The 16,264-nt window shown below is 58.5% G+C and overlaps 1 protein-coding gene across 2 annotated transcripts; it reads left to right on the forward strand.

The window, feature by feature from the left end:
• The first annotated feature begins 3,320 nt into the window (after positions 1–3,320).
• On the forward strand, positions 3,321–15,257 carry BOK (BCL2 family apoptosis regulator BOK). 2 transcript variants are annotated; one of them, XM_072962041.1, is made up of 5 exons: positions 3,325–3,992; positions 4,483–4,734; positions 7,440–7,568; positions 13,242–13,405; positions 14,440–15,257. In XM_072962041.1, the coding sequence occupies exons 2-5, from the start codon at positions 4,512–4,514 to the stop codon at positions 14,563–14,565; spliced, it is 642 nt and encodes a 213-aa protein (XP_072818142.1). In that variant the 5' UTR covers positions 3,325–3,992; positions 4,483–4,511; the 3' UTR covers positions 14,566–15,257. The 2 variants fall into 2 exon arrangements, with proteins under 2 accessions (XP_072818143.1, XP_072818142.1); XM_072962042.1 differs by lacking the exon at positions 13,242–13,405 and having other exon boundaries at positions 3,321–3,992.
• The last annotated feature ends 1,007 nt before the right edge of the window (positions 15,258–16,264 follow it).

The following is a 16,264-nucleotide window of genomic DNA, read 5'->3' on the forward strand; positions in this document are numbered from 1 at the left end:
GCCTCCCCGTCCTCGAGGGGCAGATCTTCGCTGACTCCAGCCTGGCCCAGGCTCTCTGCGGTCTGGGTGCCACCGATGGGCTTGACCGCCCCTTCTGGTAAATGCTCGGATCATTTCCAGTTCCTCCCGGCCCTGTATTGCATCCGGACACCCAGCTGTGAGCTGATCTAAAATGCCCGGGGAGAGGTCCACCTGTTCCAGGCACAGAGCCCAAGTTGTACCACACCCACCCATACTCCCGGGAGACAGGCAGCAGAGAATGTGATCCCATTTTGTGCAGGAGGAAGGTGAGACTGTGCGCACAGGCAGCAGGAGCGAGCGACCCGGTCTCCTGTATGCGGGCATGGGTTCTCCCCTGGCCAGAGGGACGCTACAGGGGCCTACGGTCACAATCTGGCCATGCTTCGGCCTGCAGGGACCCCTTGGGCAAGTTCCTTTCCCATCCTGAGCTTCCATGTTTCCAACTACGAAGTACAGGGAACCCCAAGCCTGAGTGCTCTGAAGAGATGTCAGAGGTTTTACGGCTACTGGGGGAAAAGGGGCAGGAAGGGATAGATTTGGGAGTTCGAGATTTGCAAATATTAACTACTATATATAAAAATAGATTAAAAAACACAAATTCCTTCTGTAGAGCACAGGCAACTATATTCAATACCTTGTAATAACCTTTAATGAAAAAGAATATAAATGTGGGCACTTTGATAGTGTTGATTCTTCCATTCCAAGAGCACAAGAAATCTTTCCATTTCTTTGTGTCATTTCAGTTTTCAGAGTATAGGTGACCTCCTTGGTTAAGTTTATTTCTAGGTATTTTGCTGTTTTTGATGTAATGGAAACATATCTGCCAGTTATAAAATTCTAGTTTTTGAAGTGAAAATAAAAAGTGAATAAAGGGCTGCAAATGGCAAGATATCCTTCTTTTTTGTGGGTGAGCTGTGTTCCATTCCACACACACACACACATGTGCTGCATCTCCATTATCTATTCAGCTATTCACGTGCATGTAGGATGCTCTTCTATCTTGGCAATTACAAATAATGTTGCTGTTAACAGCAGGGTGTATGTATCTTTCTGAGTTAATTCTTATTTTGTGGTTGGCTTTATTCCTTTGATAACTATATAAGATTAAAAGCTAAAGCTATAAAAGTTCTTAGAAACAATGAACAGTACATATATGTAAATTAAAAAATATATGTGCAGTAAAAAAAAAAGATCTATCAAGCCATGAAAGACAAAGAAGAAATTAAAAGACTAATGAAAGAAGCTGGTCTGAAAAGGCTACAAACTGTACGGTGTGAACCAAATGACATTCTGGAAAAGGCACAGCCACAGAAACAGTAAAAAGACCGTGGTTTCCAGGGGTTTGTGTGTGTGGGGGATGAGTAGATGGAGCACAGGGGATTTTTAGGGCAATGAAATTATTCTGTATGATGCTATTGTGGTGGCTACATGTCATTATGCAGTTGTCAAAACCCACAGAATGTACATCAAGAGTGAACCCTAATGTAAACTGTATGGACTTGGTTGATAATAATGTGCCCATGTGGGTTCATCGATTGTACCAAACATGCCACGCTGATGAGGGACGTTGAGGGTCGGGGAGTATGTATGTGTGGGTGGGGAGGGCTGTGTGTGAACTCTCTGTAGTTTCTGCTCAGTTCTGTTGTGAACCTGAAACTGCTCTAAAATAATAGACTAAAGTATATTTCTGTTTAAAAAAAGCATATAAAAATGAATATATGTATACATATGTATGACTGGAACATTGTGCTGTACACCAGAAACTGACACATTGTAACTGACTATACCTCAGCTGAAAAAAAAAAAAGAAAGAAATGCCAGAGGCAGACTCTGTCCTGCTCCAGTCTCTGCATTAAAGAGTACATTAAAATGCACACTCACATTTTAGAGCTTTTCTGAAAAATCAGCTAACAATTACTGAGCAATTGCAATATGACAGGCGATTGTATATATGGATTAACTGATTCAGTCCATAAAACTGTTGTCTCCTCTGTTCTACAGACGAGGAAGCCAAGGCAGAGAGAAGTTCAGGGGCTTTCCTAGCTCCATGACAGGTTTTGGTACCACTATGTTGGCCTCACAAATGATTTGGGGAATGTTCCCTTCTTTTCTATTTTCTGTACAGGTTTGTGTAGGGTTGGTGGTATTTCTTCAACCGTTTAGAGGAATTCCTCAATGAAACCATCTGAACCTAGAATGTTCTTTGTGGGAAGATTTTAAATTATGAGTTAAATCCAGATTTTCTACTGCATATAGTGTTAGGTTTGATAAACTGTGCTTCATTTAAATTTCAAATTACTGTCACAAAGTTGTTCACACCATCCTCTTATTACCTCTTAACGTTTGTAGTGTCTGTGGTGATGTCCTCGTTTTCATTCCTGATGTTGCAATTTGTGTTTTCTTTTTTCTTGTACTTTATTTCCAGGGGTTGATCAATTACATTTATCTCTTCAAGTAACCAACTTTTGGCTTGGTTGATTTTCTCTGATTTTTGCTTTGTTTCATTAACTTCTTTCATTTTTGTTTCCATTCATCTTTGGGTTCAATTTGTTGTTCATTTTCTAGCTTCTTGAGGTGGAGCTTAGAGCATTAATTTTCAACCTTTCATCTAAAGCTATAAATTTTCCTTGAAGTACTGCTTTGCCTGCACCCCCACCATTTGATATGTCATATTTTCACTATTGTTCACTTAAAAATATTTTATGACTTCCCTTTTGAGGTACTGTTTAACCCACTGATCATTCAGAGATGTGATGTTTAATTTCCAAGCACTTGGAGGCTTTCTGGTAGTTTTCCTGTTATTGAGGTTTAATTTAATTCAGAGAGGACACACTTGTATGATTTCAGTCCTTCGAAATTTATCGAGGCTTTATAGCCCACGACATGGTTTATTTTGACTAGCATCCTATGTGCACATGGAAAGAACATGTATTCTACAGCTACTGGGAGACATGCTGCATGTATGTGAATTAGTGCAAGCTGATTCAGCCTGTTGTTTGAACTGTGTAATGCTGACTAAAGGACAGAAAAACAGAACAGCGAGATAGAAAAGAGTCCAGAACACACATGGTCACTTGATCTCTGATGGGGACTCCTCCAATTCGGTGGAAGGATGATGGTCCTTTCAGTAAGTGATGGTGGGTCTACTGGGTAGACACGCGGAAAAAAGTGAGCTCTCACCCTCTACCACAACATTCACAAGAATTAATTTGTGATCCGTCATAGATCATAGAACACTGAAACAATTAAGCTTCTAAAAGAAGACAGGAGAATATCCTAATGGAAAAACACCAATCATAAGAGAAAAGACTAATAAATCGGACTTCACTGAGAAACTCCTGTTCAGCACGCGCAGTCGCAAACCCAGAGCGGCGGAAGGTATTGCGGCACCTTCCATACAAGGCAAGTTCAAGTCTCCGTCTACCACACCAAGCCATGTGTCAGACCAGAGACACGGTAGCCAGACCATGTAAAGAATCTCTGCGAATCCGTAGGATATTAAAGCCGGGTGAGAACCCCGGTGGCTGGTGCCAGAGCTCGGTCCTTATCAGGCGGCCAGGCGGGACCTGCTCCTGCCCGTGGTTCCCCTTGGGCGCACACCGGGAACTCGCGGGGTCCTCCTTAAGCGGGGAGGCAGCGGGGAAGCTCTGGCCGCGGCTCCGCCCCGGGGGTTGCCTTTTCCTTAGAAGGCAAAGCCCCAAGCCTCGCCTCTCGCCGGCGGAGAGTTGCGCTTTGCTACCCGCAATCCGCTCGTCTCCGACGCCGCCACCGCCGGGGCCCCCGGAGCGCCTAAGGCCCCGCGCACTCCGCGCGCCAGCCGAGCTCAGGCGTGGACTGGGCGGGCGCCGGGGCGGGGCGCGCGTCCTCGCCGTTTTGAATGGAAGGATCCAGATCCGCGGAGACGGCGGCCAGCAGATTCTGAAGCCAGCGCTCCTCCCCGGCCTCCGCGCCCGCGACATGCCGCAGGAGAGGTAAGCGGGCGGGCCGCGCCGCGGGACCGGCGAGGGGCGGAGGTGGGTGGCCCGGGATGAGGGGCCGGGCTGGGGTCCTGGCTGCGGCTGGTTGGGAGGAGCAGGTTGGGCCGTGCCCTCCGCTCACGCCTCCGCCGCCCCCGCACTCGTCTTCGAGGCGGGCTCGGCGGCCCCAGAGCAAATTGCCATTTCCGCGCGGTCCTTCCTATCCCTGGCAGCCGGGGGGATCTTTGTGAGTGAATTCAGAATCGCAAAGAATGTGTCACCGTGCTTCTAAAGATCTGGGGCACAACAGAACGCTTTCTCGCCTCAGGCCGAAGCCCTTCCCCAGAGCCGCGCCCGGCCCAGCCTCCCTGTGCGCCCCGGCCCGGCGCGCGGACGCGATCCCGGCGCACGCCGCGCCGCTTCCCCTCCCAGAGCGGCCGGCCTTCCCCTCCGCCAGCCAGGCCCGGGCGGCGGGCCGGGCGCGGCTGAGCGTGTCTGCCCGCAGGTGCGGCGCCCCCCGCCCGCGTCCCCGCCATGGAGGTGCTGCGGCGCTCCTCGGTCTTCGCCGCCGAGATCATGGACGCCTTTGACCGCTCGCCCACCGACAAGGAGCTGGTGGCCCAGGCCAAGGCGCTCGGCCGGGAGTTCGTGCACGCGCGGCTGCTGCGCGCTGGCCTCGCCTGGAGCGCGCCCGAGCGCGCCGCGCCCGCCCCCGGCGGCCGCCTGGCCGAGGTGTGCGCGGTGCTGCTGCGCCTGGGTGAGTGCGGGCATTGCTGGGCCGGGTCCCCAGGCTGCCCCTCCCGAGCTGGTCCTTGGGGCGGGGCCTGCTGCGCCTCAGGGTACAGCTGTCCCCGCAGTGGCCCGCCCACCGGGTGACCCGGCCAGCACCCGCCCCTGCAAGCCTCACGTCTCCCCTCGGTGCAGAAGGGGCTGGCCCCGGGGTGCCCGGAGAAGGAGGAGCCTAGCGCGCTGTCCTGTGCTGCCTCCACTCCCTGTGTTTTCCTGGTCATCCTCACCCGCCTGCTCACCCGGCAGACCTCCCCAGATTGGCCTGCTCAGTCCAGATTCCAGGCATTCTGGCATAAAGGATAGAAAGCTCCGAGAAGAAGAATGTTTTGGTGGCTGAACTTTCAGAGTGACCCTTGTACTCAGCTGGACAGAAAAATCCTTTGTCGGACCACGTGTCCCCATATTTGTTTTGGAAAATAGATCCTTGCAGTTACTGGCTGAAATCCTGCTTTTTTTCCTCTTGATTTGGAGCTCTCCTAGGGCTCCCTGTGGAAATTGAGTGCCCCAGGAGAGCTGAACCCCCGCTGAAGCTGGGTAGCCAAAAATCTCACTTGAATGGCTTGTTGGGTAGACATCGGGGGTACTTGTTTCTGGGGTCACACAGCCCAGTAACTGTCCACCTCCTCCAAAGATCCCAGAGAGGGAGGGACCAGTCCAGCTGACTCAGTCAGTCCACTTCACCACCGTGACTGAGGCTGTACTCCCCAGATCCATCCAGTGCCATGCCCAGAGTGTGCACATGGTGGGGGCTTGGTGGTATAAATGGAGCCCTTACCCGGTGGCTCCGCAGGCAGAGTGCGGAAAGAGGCTATCCCCGGATCCCGGGTTGGAGGAAATGCCCCATGAAGGGGGATGCTTGCCTCTTCAGCCTGGCACTAGTGTCTGCTTGTCCCTGGAAGCAGGGCTGTGTAGCCCTGGCCTGCCCAGGAGTGTGGTGGAGGAGACACACAGATGCTGTGGGGCCAGCACAGAGGGCCGCTGGCAAGAGTGGTACCCACTGACCTTGGGACAGGGGAGAGTTTTCTAGGTGTGGAGAGCAGGTGGGGCTGGGGACCAGCCAAGGGTCCAGAGTACCTGGACTCACGTGAGGTCAGGGCCCACTGCCATTTCTTCCAGTTGGGCTGTGGGGACAGCACTGGGGGAGTGTTCTAGAGGGCCCTGGAGAATATGGTTTCCTGGCCTCCTGCGAGCCCCCCTGCCTGGGACTGCTGGAGTGGGCAGGAGGGAGTCCTGCCTCCGTCCCTGCCTGCTCTGTGACACTACCGCCCCAGCTTCCATCTCCTCATCTGAGAGCAGGGCCCTGGGTCCCTGTTGTTTGAACTTGTCTGAAGTCCTGCTTTGGGCTCTGCTTATCAGGCCGGTTGGCTTCTGTCCCCTCAGAGCTGTGACATCAGACCCTGAGAGCTTGGGACGTTTCTGGCTGGGGCTCAGGGAGCAGGGACGAGTCAAGGGCCCAAGGGCCCTCGTGCTGTTCCTCTCAGGGGGCCAGGCCTTCAAGGCCCTTCTCCAACGTCCGGCTTCACCATGGCCAGTCCCTGGGGCTCAGTGCCTGACAGACGGCTAACGGGCCCGGGAGGGAGATGGCTTGGAGCCCCAAAGTGTTCTCATTCATGTGGACTGTTGTATCCGCCCTTGCAGCTGCTCAGCATGACCCCCACCCGACCCTGCCCCAGCATACCCCCAACCCCTCCTCAGCACAGACACCCAGCTCCCAGGGCAGCCGCAAACAGGAAGAAGCCCAGGTTGAGTTCCCATGGTCAGTCTCTTGGGGCCAGTCCCCGGGAGCCCCCGGGGTCTGTGCGTGGGAAGCCCTGGGAATTTCCAGGCCTCCTCCCGCATCACTCCGCCAGCCTTGCCTCAGTTCTGCCCTGGTTCCAGGTCTTAATTAGACGGAGTGCAGCTGGCCCCAGGGGCGCTTCAGCGCCCTTATCGCGGGACCTCCAGGCGGTGGCGTTTCCCTGTTTGCTTTGGCTGGAGAAGCGGCTGGGCTGGGGGACTCCCAGTCCTGGGCATGTGGGACTCCGGGCACAGCACTGCCAGGGCAGTGAGTGCGCGCACAGACGGGGCCCTTGAGAGGGCCTCCCTCTGCTGAGTGTGGCCGCCCCCTTGGATGCCCCTGCTTGGCACCTGGAACCCAGGTTTGTCCCTGGGTGGTGCCGTGGACCCGGGCAGGGGCTCCACTTCTTGGCTCACCGAGTGGTGCTGGGTCCTGGGTGAGGACACCCCTCTGAGGCAGTGTTGGCTGGGCGACCCACCTGTGTGGGGTCGCCGGCGCGGTCCCTGCCCGTGCTGGGCTCTGGCCGCTTGCCTGTCAGACTGCCGCCTGCCCGCCTGGGCAGCTTGCTGTGGGCTGTGAGTCACCGATCAGGCATGGCCTGGGATTCCCGCCCCACCGGCCCAGCCGGCTCTGCCCAGAGTGGGAGAGGGAGGCGTGGCTGGCTTGTCAGAAGGGGCAGGCCCCAGAGGCAGGTCTGGGGGTGCCCACTGTACCTCCCTGGTCTTGTCCCCAGGGTCCATGGGCGGGGTGTCAAGTGGGGTGGGTGGCGTGTTGGTGGGGGAGGTCAGGGATCATGGCGGCTCAGCAGGGGGGGAGGTCAGCTGTGACCACGGGCCGAGCTGTGGGCTGCTCCTTGCCTGTGTGACCACAGCTGGTCTTCCCATGTGTCCACACAGCGGATGAGCTGGAGCTGATCCGGCCCAGTATCTACCGCAACGTGGCCCGCCAGCTGAACATCTCCCTGCAGTCCGAGACCGTAGTGACTGACGCCTTCCTGGCTGTGGCGGCCCAGATCTTCTCTGCAGGTAGGCCTGCATGTCCATGCCAAGGTGCCCACAGCACCAACTGGCCCAGGGTCTGTGGGTCAGGGCAGGGGCTGCAGCACTGGGTGGGCTCACAGGGGAGCCGCCCAGCGCCGACACATGCTTTCCCGCTGCATAACAAACCAGCCCCAAACTGCAACTCAGACGGTGATGGATGGTTCCTCCCCTGGTCTGAGACAGTGGGCCCGCCGGGCAGCTGGCATGGGGCCTCTCGTGCAGTTCTGGTCAGGCATTAGCTGGGGCTGGAGGGACCTGAGGTCCTGGCTGGGCTGCACGTCGCAGGCTGCCGATTTGTCCCAGCTGTTGGCTGCACTGGGGCCGAGCTGTTCCTGCATGTGGCCTCCGGGGCTTGGGCTTCTCTCACAGCGTGGTTCCAGGTCCCAAGCAGCGCAGGTAGGTGCTGCCCAGCTCTTATGACTTGAGAAGTCAGTATCACTGCCAAATTCTGTTGGTCAGAGGCAAGTCACAGAACAGCCCCATGTGGGTGAGAGGGAGGCCCTGGAGTGTGAGTCCTGGTGGAGTGGCTCACTGGGACGTCACTGGGAACAGCGACACACCTGTTTCACCTGTGAATCTCCAGAGCCTCCGTCTGTGCCCCAGGAGCAGGTGATGTCTGCTCCCGCTGCTTCCTGTCTGCGTATGTGCCTCCAGGCTCAGGGAGGCATTAGGAGCTACCCCCCCATGAAGCCCCTCCCGTTCCCTGGGCTCACCTGCCCACCTGTGACCCCCTGCCCTGTTCTGGCGCCCCATGCTCGGCGAGTCGCCTCATTCCCGCGACCTGGTCCGTAGCAGATGCCAGGCCCTGCCAGCCGTCCAGGTGACCCTGGCCCCACCCCTGTGCAGATGGAGTGCAGCAGCTTCTCTATCTGCCGGTCCCACAGGTGGCTCCCCGGCACCACACGGTGCTGCTCTGGCCCAGGGACCTTGTGACGTCCAGTCCTAGCCCTCTGGGAGGGGGCTTGGGGGCCCTAGAGCCAGCCCAGCTGGTGTGGGGGTGGGAGTGGCCATGTGGCATCGAGTGTGGGGAGGGCCACCAGGAGGAGGAGAGGCCCCAGGCAGCAGGGAAGCCACGAGCCCCTGCCTGTGAGGCGGCTCTGTTCTGTGCCTGACCAGCAGTGTGACTCCAGCACAGCCCTCGCCTCTCTTCATCTGTGGGACGGTTGGGACAGCAGCAGGGCAGGGCTTTGGAGCAGAGGATCCTGGGGGGAGCCCCAGTCCCCATCACCTGAAAACAGCCCATGCCCTGGGGGGGCCGTCCCCCTGCCCTCCCCTGCAGAAGAAAGGATGCTCAGTGGAGGGGCTGCCGCACCCCCAGCCCCTCTGACCCCTCCTCTGGATGATCTCCAGGGTCCTCTCCCAAGGAGGCTCCTCCGACCCCTGGTGGGCAGGCCAGACAACTGGGGGCCGAGCAGGGCCTGGCAAGCTAGGCCTCCCTCGGTTGTGGCCAGTGTGGAGGGGGCACAGGACCACTGGACGCAGAGCCCCCTCCTCCCGGGTAGCCCTGGGTCAGCACTGACCTCCTGTCAGCAGTCAGCATGGCCAGGACGTCCCAGGGGAGGGCCCGGATGGGCTCTGGGTGGGCCTGACAGTCCTGACGTGGGCCTGGGGGTGGGGGGTGGCAGTGGGGAGCAGACCTCGCGGTGACCCGGCCAGGGCCAGTGGAGGAGGCAGCGAAGGGGTGGGGCCCAGGAAGGAAGGAGGGTACAGCGGGCGTCCAGGGCTGACAGCTGCCCTCAGGCCTCCCTGGGCTCCTGGTCCCAGCCTGACACCGGCGCGTGGGTGGCTGCCCGTGTCTGCCTCTGGGCTGTCAGGCTGGTGGCTGGTTTACAAGCTGAGGCCTGGCTTTAAAAGGATGGGTCATCTCTGAGGATGCAGCTTGGCCCTGCTGGTGGTTGGAACTGAATGCGGAGGGGGGCCGGGCTCCAGGGTGGTGGCGGGTGTGTGGACAGGGGACAAGCGGGGAGGGGGGGGTGGGTCAAAGCACCCACCCTTGCCTGCCCAGCCCTCTCAGTGCGGGGATGGGCCTGAGAGGTGCCCAGGAGGGCTCTGGGTTCTGGGAGGACAGGGCAGGGCCTGGGAGGGAGAGGAGGGAAGGGGCATGAAGGAGCGTGTGGCTGCCATGAATGGGCACAGGCTGCTCGGTTCTTTCACTTGTAAAGAGGTCAGTTTAAATCTCTGAAGCAGGACGTACCCCTCCATGTTCAAGCACCCCTACCCCCCAGCACTGGCACCCTTTTCTTGGGCCAGCCTCCACACCCCCACCTGCCCTGGTGTGGGCTGTGTGACCTGCATATGGTTTCTTAACCTCTCTGGACCTCGGAGCCCCTGGAAAAGGGAGTAGGAGCAAGCTCCACGGAGCAGAGGGTTGCGGGTCCACTCGCTTCTGCTGCTAACTGGCCCTCAGACCGCCCCCCTTGGCCAACATGGGGCTGCCCCTCCCACCCTCCTGCTTACTGCCCGCTGAGGTCTCCTTGTCCATCCCAGCCTCAGTGTCCACGGACCCTCTATCCACAAGGCGAGCTCCCGCCATCAGATGCTTGCAGGCCCCAACCCTCCACCCGTGGCCTCTCCCAAGCAGCTGGACCTCACACACTCTGACCCCCAGGCTGGACCTCCCCCCCTTCCTCCTGGCAGCCCCCTCACCAGCCCTGGCTGTGGCTGCATCTTCGCTGAAGGGGTGTCTCAGTTCCCTTCAGTGGAAAAACAGAGTTGGCAAGTGTTTCTGTTTTTTCCTTCTTATTACAAGAATGAAACATTTTATCACTTAAAGATCAGAAAATACGCAAGATAAAGCAATCTTAGAAATCAGTGCTAAAAAGACAACCTCATTTAAACATGAGTGAAGGCTCTGAGTAGACGTTTATTCAAGGAAGACGTCTAGATGGGCGGTAAGTGCGTGGGAAGCACTCAGCACCTCAGTCGCCAGGGAGACGTGCATCAGACCCCACCAGGACCCTGCCTCACACCCACAGGACAGCTGGAGCCTGGAACCAGAGAGCCCCAAGTGTGGGTGAGGTGCAGCTGCCGTGGAAGACGGTCTGTCAGTTTCTCTAGTGGTTTGACCTGATGCAGCCACCACGTGACCCTGCAGGTCCGCTCCTCAGTCTTGCCCATGTGACCCACGACGTGAAGCCAGGTGTCCGCACGAGGACTTGGACGCGAACGTTCGGAGCAGTGCATCTGTACCAGCCGAAGGGCCACACCCCATGTGTCATCACCTGATGGATGGATAAGCAAAACATGGTCCACCCACGTGATGGTATGTGACTCAGCGGCAGGAAGGAGTGAGGTGTCCACAGACCCAACAACGTGGAGGAACCTTGAAACCATTCTGCTCAGAGAAAGGAGTCAGACACACAACGGGGCGTGTTGTGTGAGTCCGCTGGTATGAAACATCCAGAACAGGCATCTCCAGGGAGACAGTAGATCAGAGGTTTCTAGGGACCAGGAGATAAGGGCCTGATGCTCCCGGGGACAGGGACTCAGGAGTATGGAAATGTCCTGAAATTCGACAGTGGAGATGGTTCAACCTTGTCAATATGCTAAAAAGGTCGGATGTCACGTTTTAAAAGGATGAATTTATGGTAGTAAGATTATATCTCCAGAAAAAATAAAGAAAACATGAAGAGCTCAAAGAAAACAGAACACACCCGAGGCCCTCCCCTGGAGACCACCCTGCTGGCAGCCTCCTGACCAGTGCTTGTGGCGGTCACACGTCTCGGGGGACAGCCAGCCTCTCTCTGCAGATCCCGCGGTGGGTGATCTGGACATCATTTCCTTGTCCCACCCTCCTCTGTAGACCCTTCACCTCTGGTGGTGCTGGGTACCTGCTGGGTGCCTGCTGGGTGCCAAGGGCCCTGCTGTGGGCAGAACAGAGCCCACCGCCAGGCAGGCGCTGGGAGCAGCTGGTAAACGGGGAGTGTGGTGTGACATCCTTGTGCCCTGGGTGGCACTTGGAGGGAGGACCTTGAACCACCCCGGGGGTGGGCGAGCACCACAGGCAGCCGTGGGGCTGGAATAGCGTGCTCGAGGAGGAGCGGGGGCAGGAAAGGGGCCTGCTTGGGCGGGATCTCAGTCTTGGATTCATTTTAGAAGACGGAAAGTGACTGTAACAGGAGGGGTTTAAGCAGGGGAGTGACATGGCCTGATTTATGGGGTGTTAAACTTTCTTTTCATTGCAGTGAAGTTCACATAACATACAGTTAGCATTTTTCTTACATTTTTACTGAAGATGATCTACAGTGTTAGTGTCTGGTGTACACAGTCAGCATTTTCCACCGAACACTTTGGTGGCAGTGGTGCACGCAGTGCCACGCAGCCTCCACTTCTCTGTCTCCCGGAAGAACTCAGAGCACCCGCAATCACGCCGCCGTCACGCGTCCACGCCCCAGCCCCCGGCCTCAGCCCTCCCTGGTCTCTTTCTGTCTCCACGGGCCTGATGGTTCCGGACATTTGGTCTGAATGGACCTGCACAGCACGTGGCCTTTGGAGCCGCTGCTTTTACCGAACGTGACATTTCCGAGGTTCACGCAGGTCTCAGCCGGTGTCAGCGTGGCCTTCCTCTTTGATGCCGTCGTGCGGTCAGACCACGTTTTGCTTTTTCATTCACCGTGTCTTTTGTCATTTCCACCCTCGCTGACTGTGAACAGGGCTGCCGTGGATGTTGGTGAACAGGCATTTCTTCGTGCCGACTCGTGCTCTTGTAACAGGTGGTCCAGCTGCGGCTTGGAGGTGGGCTGGGAGCTCACTTGCTCTGGCAGGTGCCGCTTCCCGCGGGCGCCGTCGCTGGCCTGCGTGTGTTCAGTCCTTCCACAGGTGCTGCCGAGTGCCCGCCAGCCCTTCCCCATCAGTCACCGGGCTGCAGGGCTGCCTGGGTCCCCGCTGTGTGACTGGAGTTTTAACCTGATAGGCTGCAGTTTTTACATCTCCCTTAGCTTGCGCTTCTCTGGGTGTGAGTGAGGAAGAGCGCTTTTCACTCGTCTAGTGTATCATTTGTACCTTTTTTTTGTGAGTGGGCTGTTCTTGTTCTGTGTTTACCTGAGAGGTCTCTCTTTTTCTCTTTGATTTACGAGATCTCTGTCTCTGCTAGGGAAGCGCTCTTCCCCAGGGGGCCTGTCGTCCCGGGCCAGCTCTGTCTCAGCTCTGCCTCTCAGTGGCTTAGTGGTCGGGGAGGTCGCTCCTCCCAGGGCCTCAGCCTCTTTATATGGAAAACACCCTATTGTCCCTACGGATCATCAGGGGACAACAAGCCAGGGCAGGTGCACCGTGACACCACCTCCTGTTTATCGCACCAGGCATCAGCCCCCCTCGACCTCCCGTTCCCTGTTTGCCTTTCTGTTCCACCACTTCCTCCAGTGGACGGTGGGCTGGGCGGGGTCATCACTAGGCTCTGGCACAGGTGTGCAGGTGCAGAGGCGTACAGGTGTGCAGGTGTGGAGTGGAGGCTCAGGAAATCTTCACCTGAGAACCACCTGTGAGGGTGGGCAGCAAGCTGATGGAGCACCCCTTCTGGTGGGGAGCTGTGGCTGTGGGTGGGGCTGGCCCCCTGAGTGCTGACCCCAGTCATCAGTGAGATGGCTGCACATGACCCCGTGGGCTGGACTTGAGCTGTGCTTTGGTGGCCTTCTGCTGACCGGCGTCCATCTCCCCCTGCAGGCATCACGTGGGGCAAGGTGGTGTCCCTGTACTCCGTGGCCGCGGGGCTGGCCGTGGACTGCGTGCGGCAGGCCCAGCCTGCCATGGTCCACGCCCTCGTCGACTGCCTCGGGGAGTTCGTGCGCAAGACCCTGGCCACCTGGCTGCGAAGGCGCGGCGGATGGGTGAGGGGGGAGGGGTGCAAGGGTGCCAGGCAGGCGGGCAATAGTCGAACACCGAGCGCTGGCAGCGATGGGGTGGTGGGGTTGGAGGAGGGGAACAAGGACACCAGGAGAGGGACGAGGCCAGGGGTCCTTGCAGCCCAGCTGCAGGGTGGACCTGTTCCCTGCAGCCCCCCAGGCCCTGACTCCACAGCTAAAACCCGCTGCCCCAGAGCCCCTGCAGGGTTGCTGTCGCAGTCACGCCCCATGCTGCCTCCTTGCCCACAATCGTGTGCCCGGCCCTGGGCGTGGAGGCCACAGGAGAGCTGTTTTCTCCTCTGTAAAGTGGCTGGTGGGTGAAGGCGTGTGGCCCCACTGGCCAGGGCGACAGCTCAGCCCTCTGCTGAGGTCACAGCCATAGGTGGAGGTCAGTGGGCCGCTGGGCTGCAGTCTCAGCTGAAGGCAGCCCTGGGCGGGGAGGGTACTGTTTCCTGGATGACTCAACGTGGCTGTGGGCAACCCTCCGTCCCCTCCTGCCTTCCTGTCCTGGAGCCCAGCTGGGGCTGGGCACAGGGATGCTCGACACCTTGGCCAAAGGTGGGCTGCAGGGGTAATGTGTCATGTCTTAGGACTAGAAAGAAATAAGGAAGAAAGGAGCGGCCATGCACTGGGCTTCTGGAAAGCTCAGTTCCTGCTCCTGTGCTGAGGGCTTTGTCCTTTCCTGCCACCCAGGCTGCACAGTGCCCGCAGCAGGACACCGGGGTGTTTGCAGCCCCTGAGAGCAGAGGGCAGTCAGCAGGTGGCTGAGCTGGGGACACTGGAGTCCTGTCCTGGGGGCCAGAGGGCTCCCTCCTGCTCAGGAGTGTCCTGCCTGCTGGCCCGGCCAGCTCCCTCCCACGACTGAGTCTCCTGCTGGGTCTGGTCCCAAGCTGGGTGGAGCCTTCCGTCCAGACTGGACCACACGCTTTCCCTAAATGGCCTCGCACATTCCCTGAACTGACCCAGCTGACACCCGGGCAGGGCGCTCCACTCTCTGACTGACCCCTCTTCCCTCTCAGACGGACGTCCTCAAGTGCGTGGTCAGCACCGACCCCGGCCTCCGCTCTCACTGGCTTGTGGCCACGCTCTGCAGCTGTGGCCGCTTCCTGAAGGCTGCCTTCTTCATGCTGCTGCCGGAGAGATGAGCTGCTGGCTTGGGCAGAGGATGCCACCCGGCCCCCCAACCCCGGAGGCCCTTGGCCCCCGAAAGCATCGTCCTCCACCCCCTCCCAGCCAGGAAGACCCTCGGAGCCCTGCGTCAAAGCTGGAGGCCCTGCCCTGAGCCCCTCTTCCACAGACCCAGGCCCTCCGGAAGGGGGACTGGGAGGGGGGCTTCCCTGGGCCTGGAGCTGGGCTTCAGTGCCGACAGGGGGCTGCTCCCCACTGCTCCCCTCTTGCAACCTCTGCTTGTCCCCTTCTTTCTAGAGCCGGAAAGTCAGGGTCACCTCCCAGGCCCCAGAGGAAAGCAGCCAGGAACAGGAAGCTCTCACTTGATGCCGGGGTCCCGTCCGTGTAGGGACCACATCAGGACACGAGCCGGCCTCGGTCCTCATGGGCATGGGGCCCTGGACACTTGGCCTGAAGGTGACTCTGGCTCTGCCAAGGCTGGAGGAACAGGGGGGTCTTCCTGACCCCACCAACAGAGCAGAAGGCTCACGTGTTTGCTGCATCCACTTCTGGAGTGAGTGCATCTCCACCCGTGGCAGAGCCCTCGTGGGGCAGGGACCCGGGTGGGGGGCTCCAGGCCTCACACCTGACCGATGAATACCAGGGTCCGTGAACAAGGTGGACGGTGTGTGTGTGTGTTCGGTCCCAATAAAGTTTCATGGCAAACGGAGAGCAACCCTGTCTGCTTTCCTTGCGCCTGTCCTCCTAGGACACCAGGGACCGGACAGAGGGCAGAGGATAACGTGATGAAACACGGAGCAGAGTACCCCCAGGGTCCTCCCTGACTGGGGCTGCCTTGTGCTTCCCTGGGCCGCAATGGGGCACTCACGCGTGCACGTGCACACGCTCCCACATGCACATGTGTGCTGTCACGCTGCCACACGCATGCACGCACTCACGCACACGGGCAGCCCTGCTCTCCATGCTCCTCAGTCATTCCTCCGCCCTCAGGTCCACCGCAGGGCGGGCCAGGACCTGGCCTCCCCGCCCCGTTTGCCTTTCTGTAGGACCCAGGGTGACCAGAATGTGCTAAGGCCCTGGCTGCCTTCCCATCCGGCCCCCTGGTGCGGAGTCCCCAGCGCACGGCCTCTGTGCACCAGGGGCAGCGGCCCTCCCCTCGCCCCGTGGCCCGCCTCCCGCCCCGGCACCCCCACAGGGGCCCTGTCCTCGGCTTCCTCCCTGAGGGCAGGGCATGGCCTCCCCAGCGCTGCTTGGGAGAGGGGACCCCAGGGGCGGGAAGCCTGGCCGGTGGAGGGAGGGAAGGAAGTCGGCAGGAGGGCGGGAAGGGAGAGGAAGGGGCTGCCGCGCCCCTGCTTCCTGTCGCTCTCTTGGTCAGCCCTCTGGTGTGTTTCCAGCGTCAGGGGTGATGTTACAGGGAGAGAATTCAGAGAAGCGGCAGAGATGGGTAGTCCTCACACGTGCTGGGGTAGGAGGTGCGGTGGGGACGAACGCTTCCAACAGCAGCAGGAAGAGACGGCCCTGGGCATAAACGGAACCCTCGGTGAGGGGGTTCTGAACAGTCCTCAGACACGCCCTAGCCCGGAGCAGATAAAAGGAAAGCCACCTCTTGAAGAGGCCCATTCGCTGTAAGTTTGCAAATTTAGCGTAATCTGCAAGAAAGTACCAGAATGGATTTTCCCCTCTGGATCTAAAGAAGCTAATTATGAAGTTCACATG

This window comes from Vicugna pacos, chromosome 5 (genome assembly GCF_048564905.1).
Source record: "Vicugna pacos chromosome 5, VicPac4, whole genome shotgun sequence".
In the NCBI taxonomy this organism is placed as follows: domain Eukaryota; kingdom Metazoa; phylum Chordata; class Mammalia; order Artiodactyla; family Camelidae; genus Vicugna; species Vicugna pacos.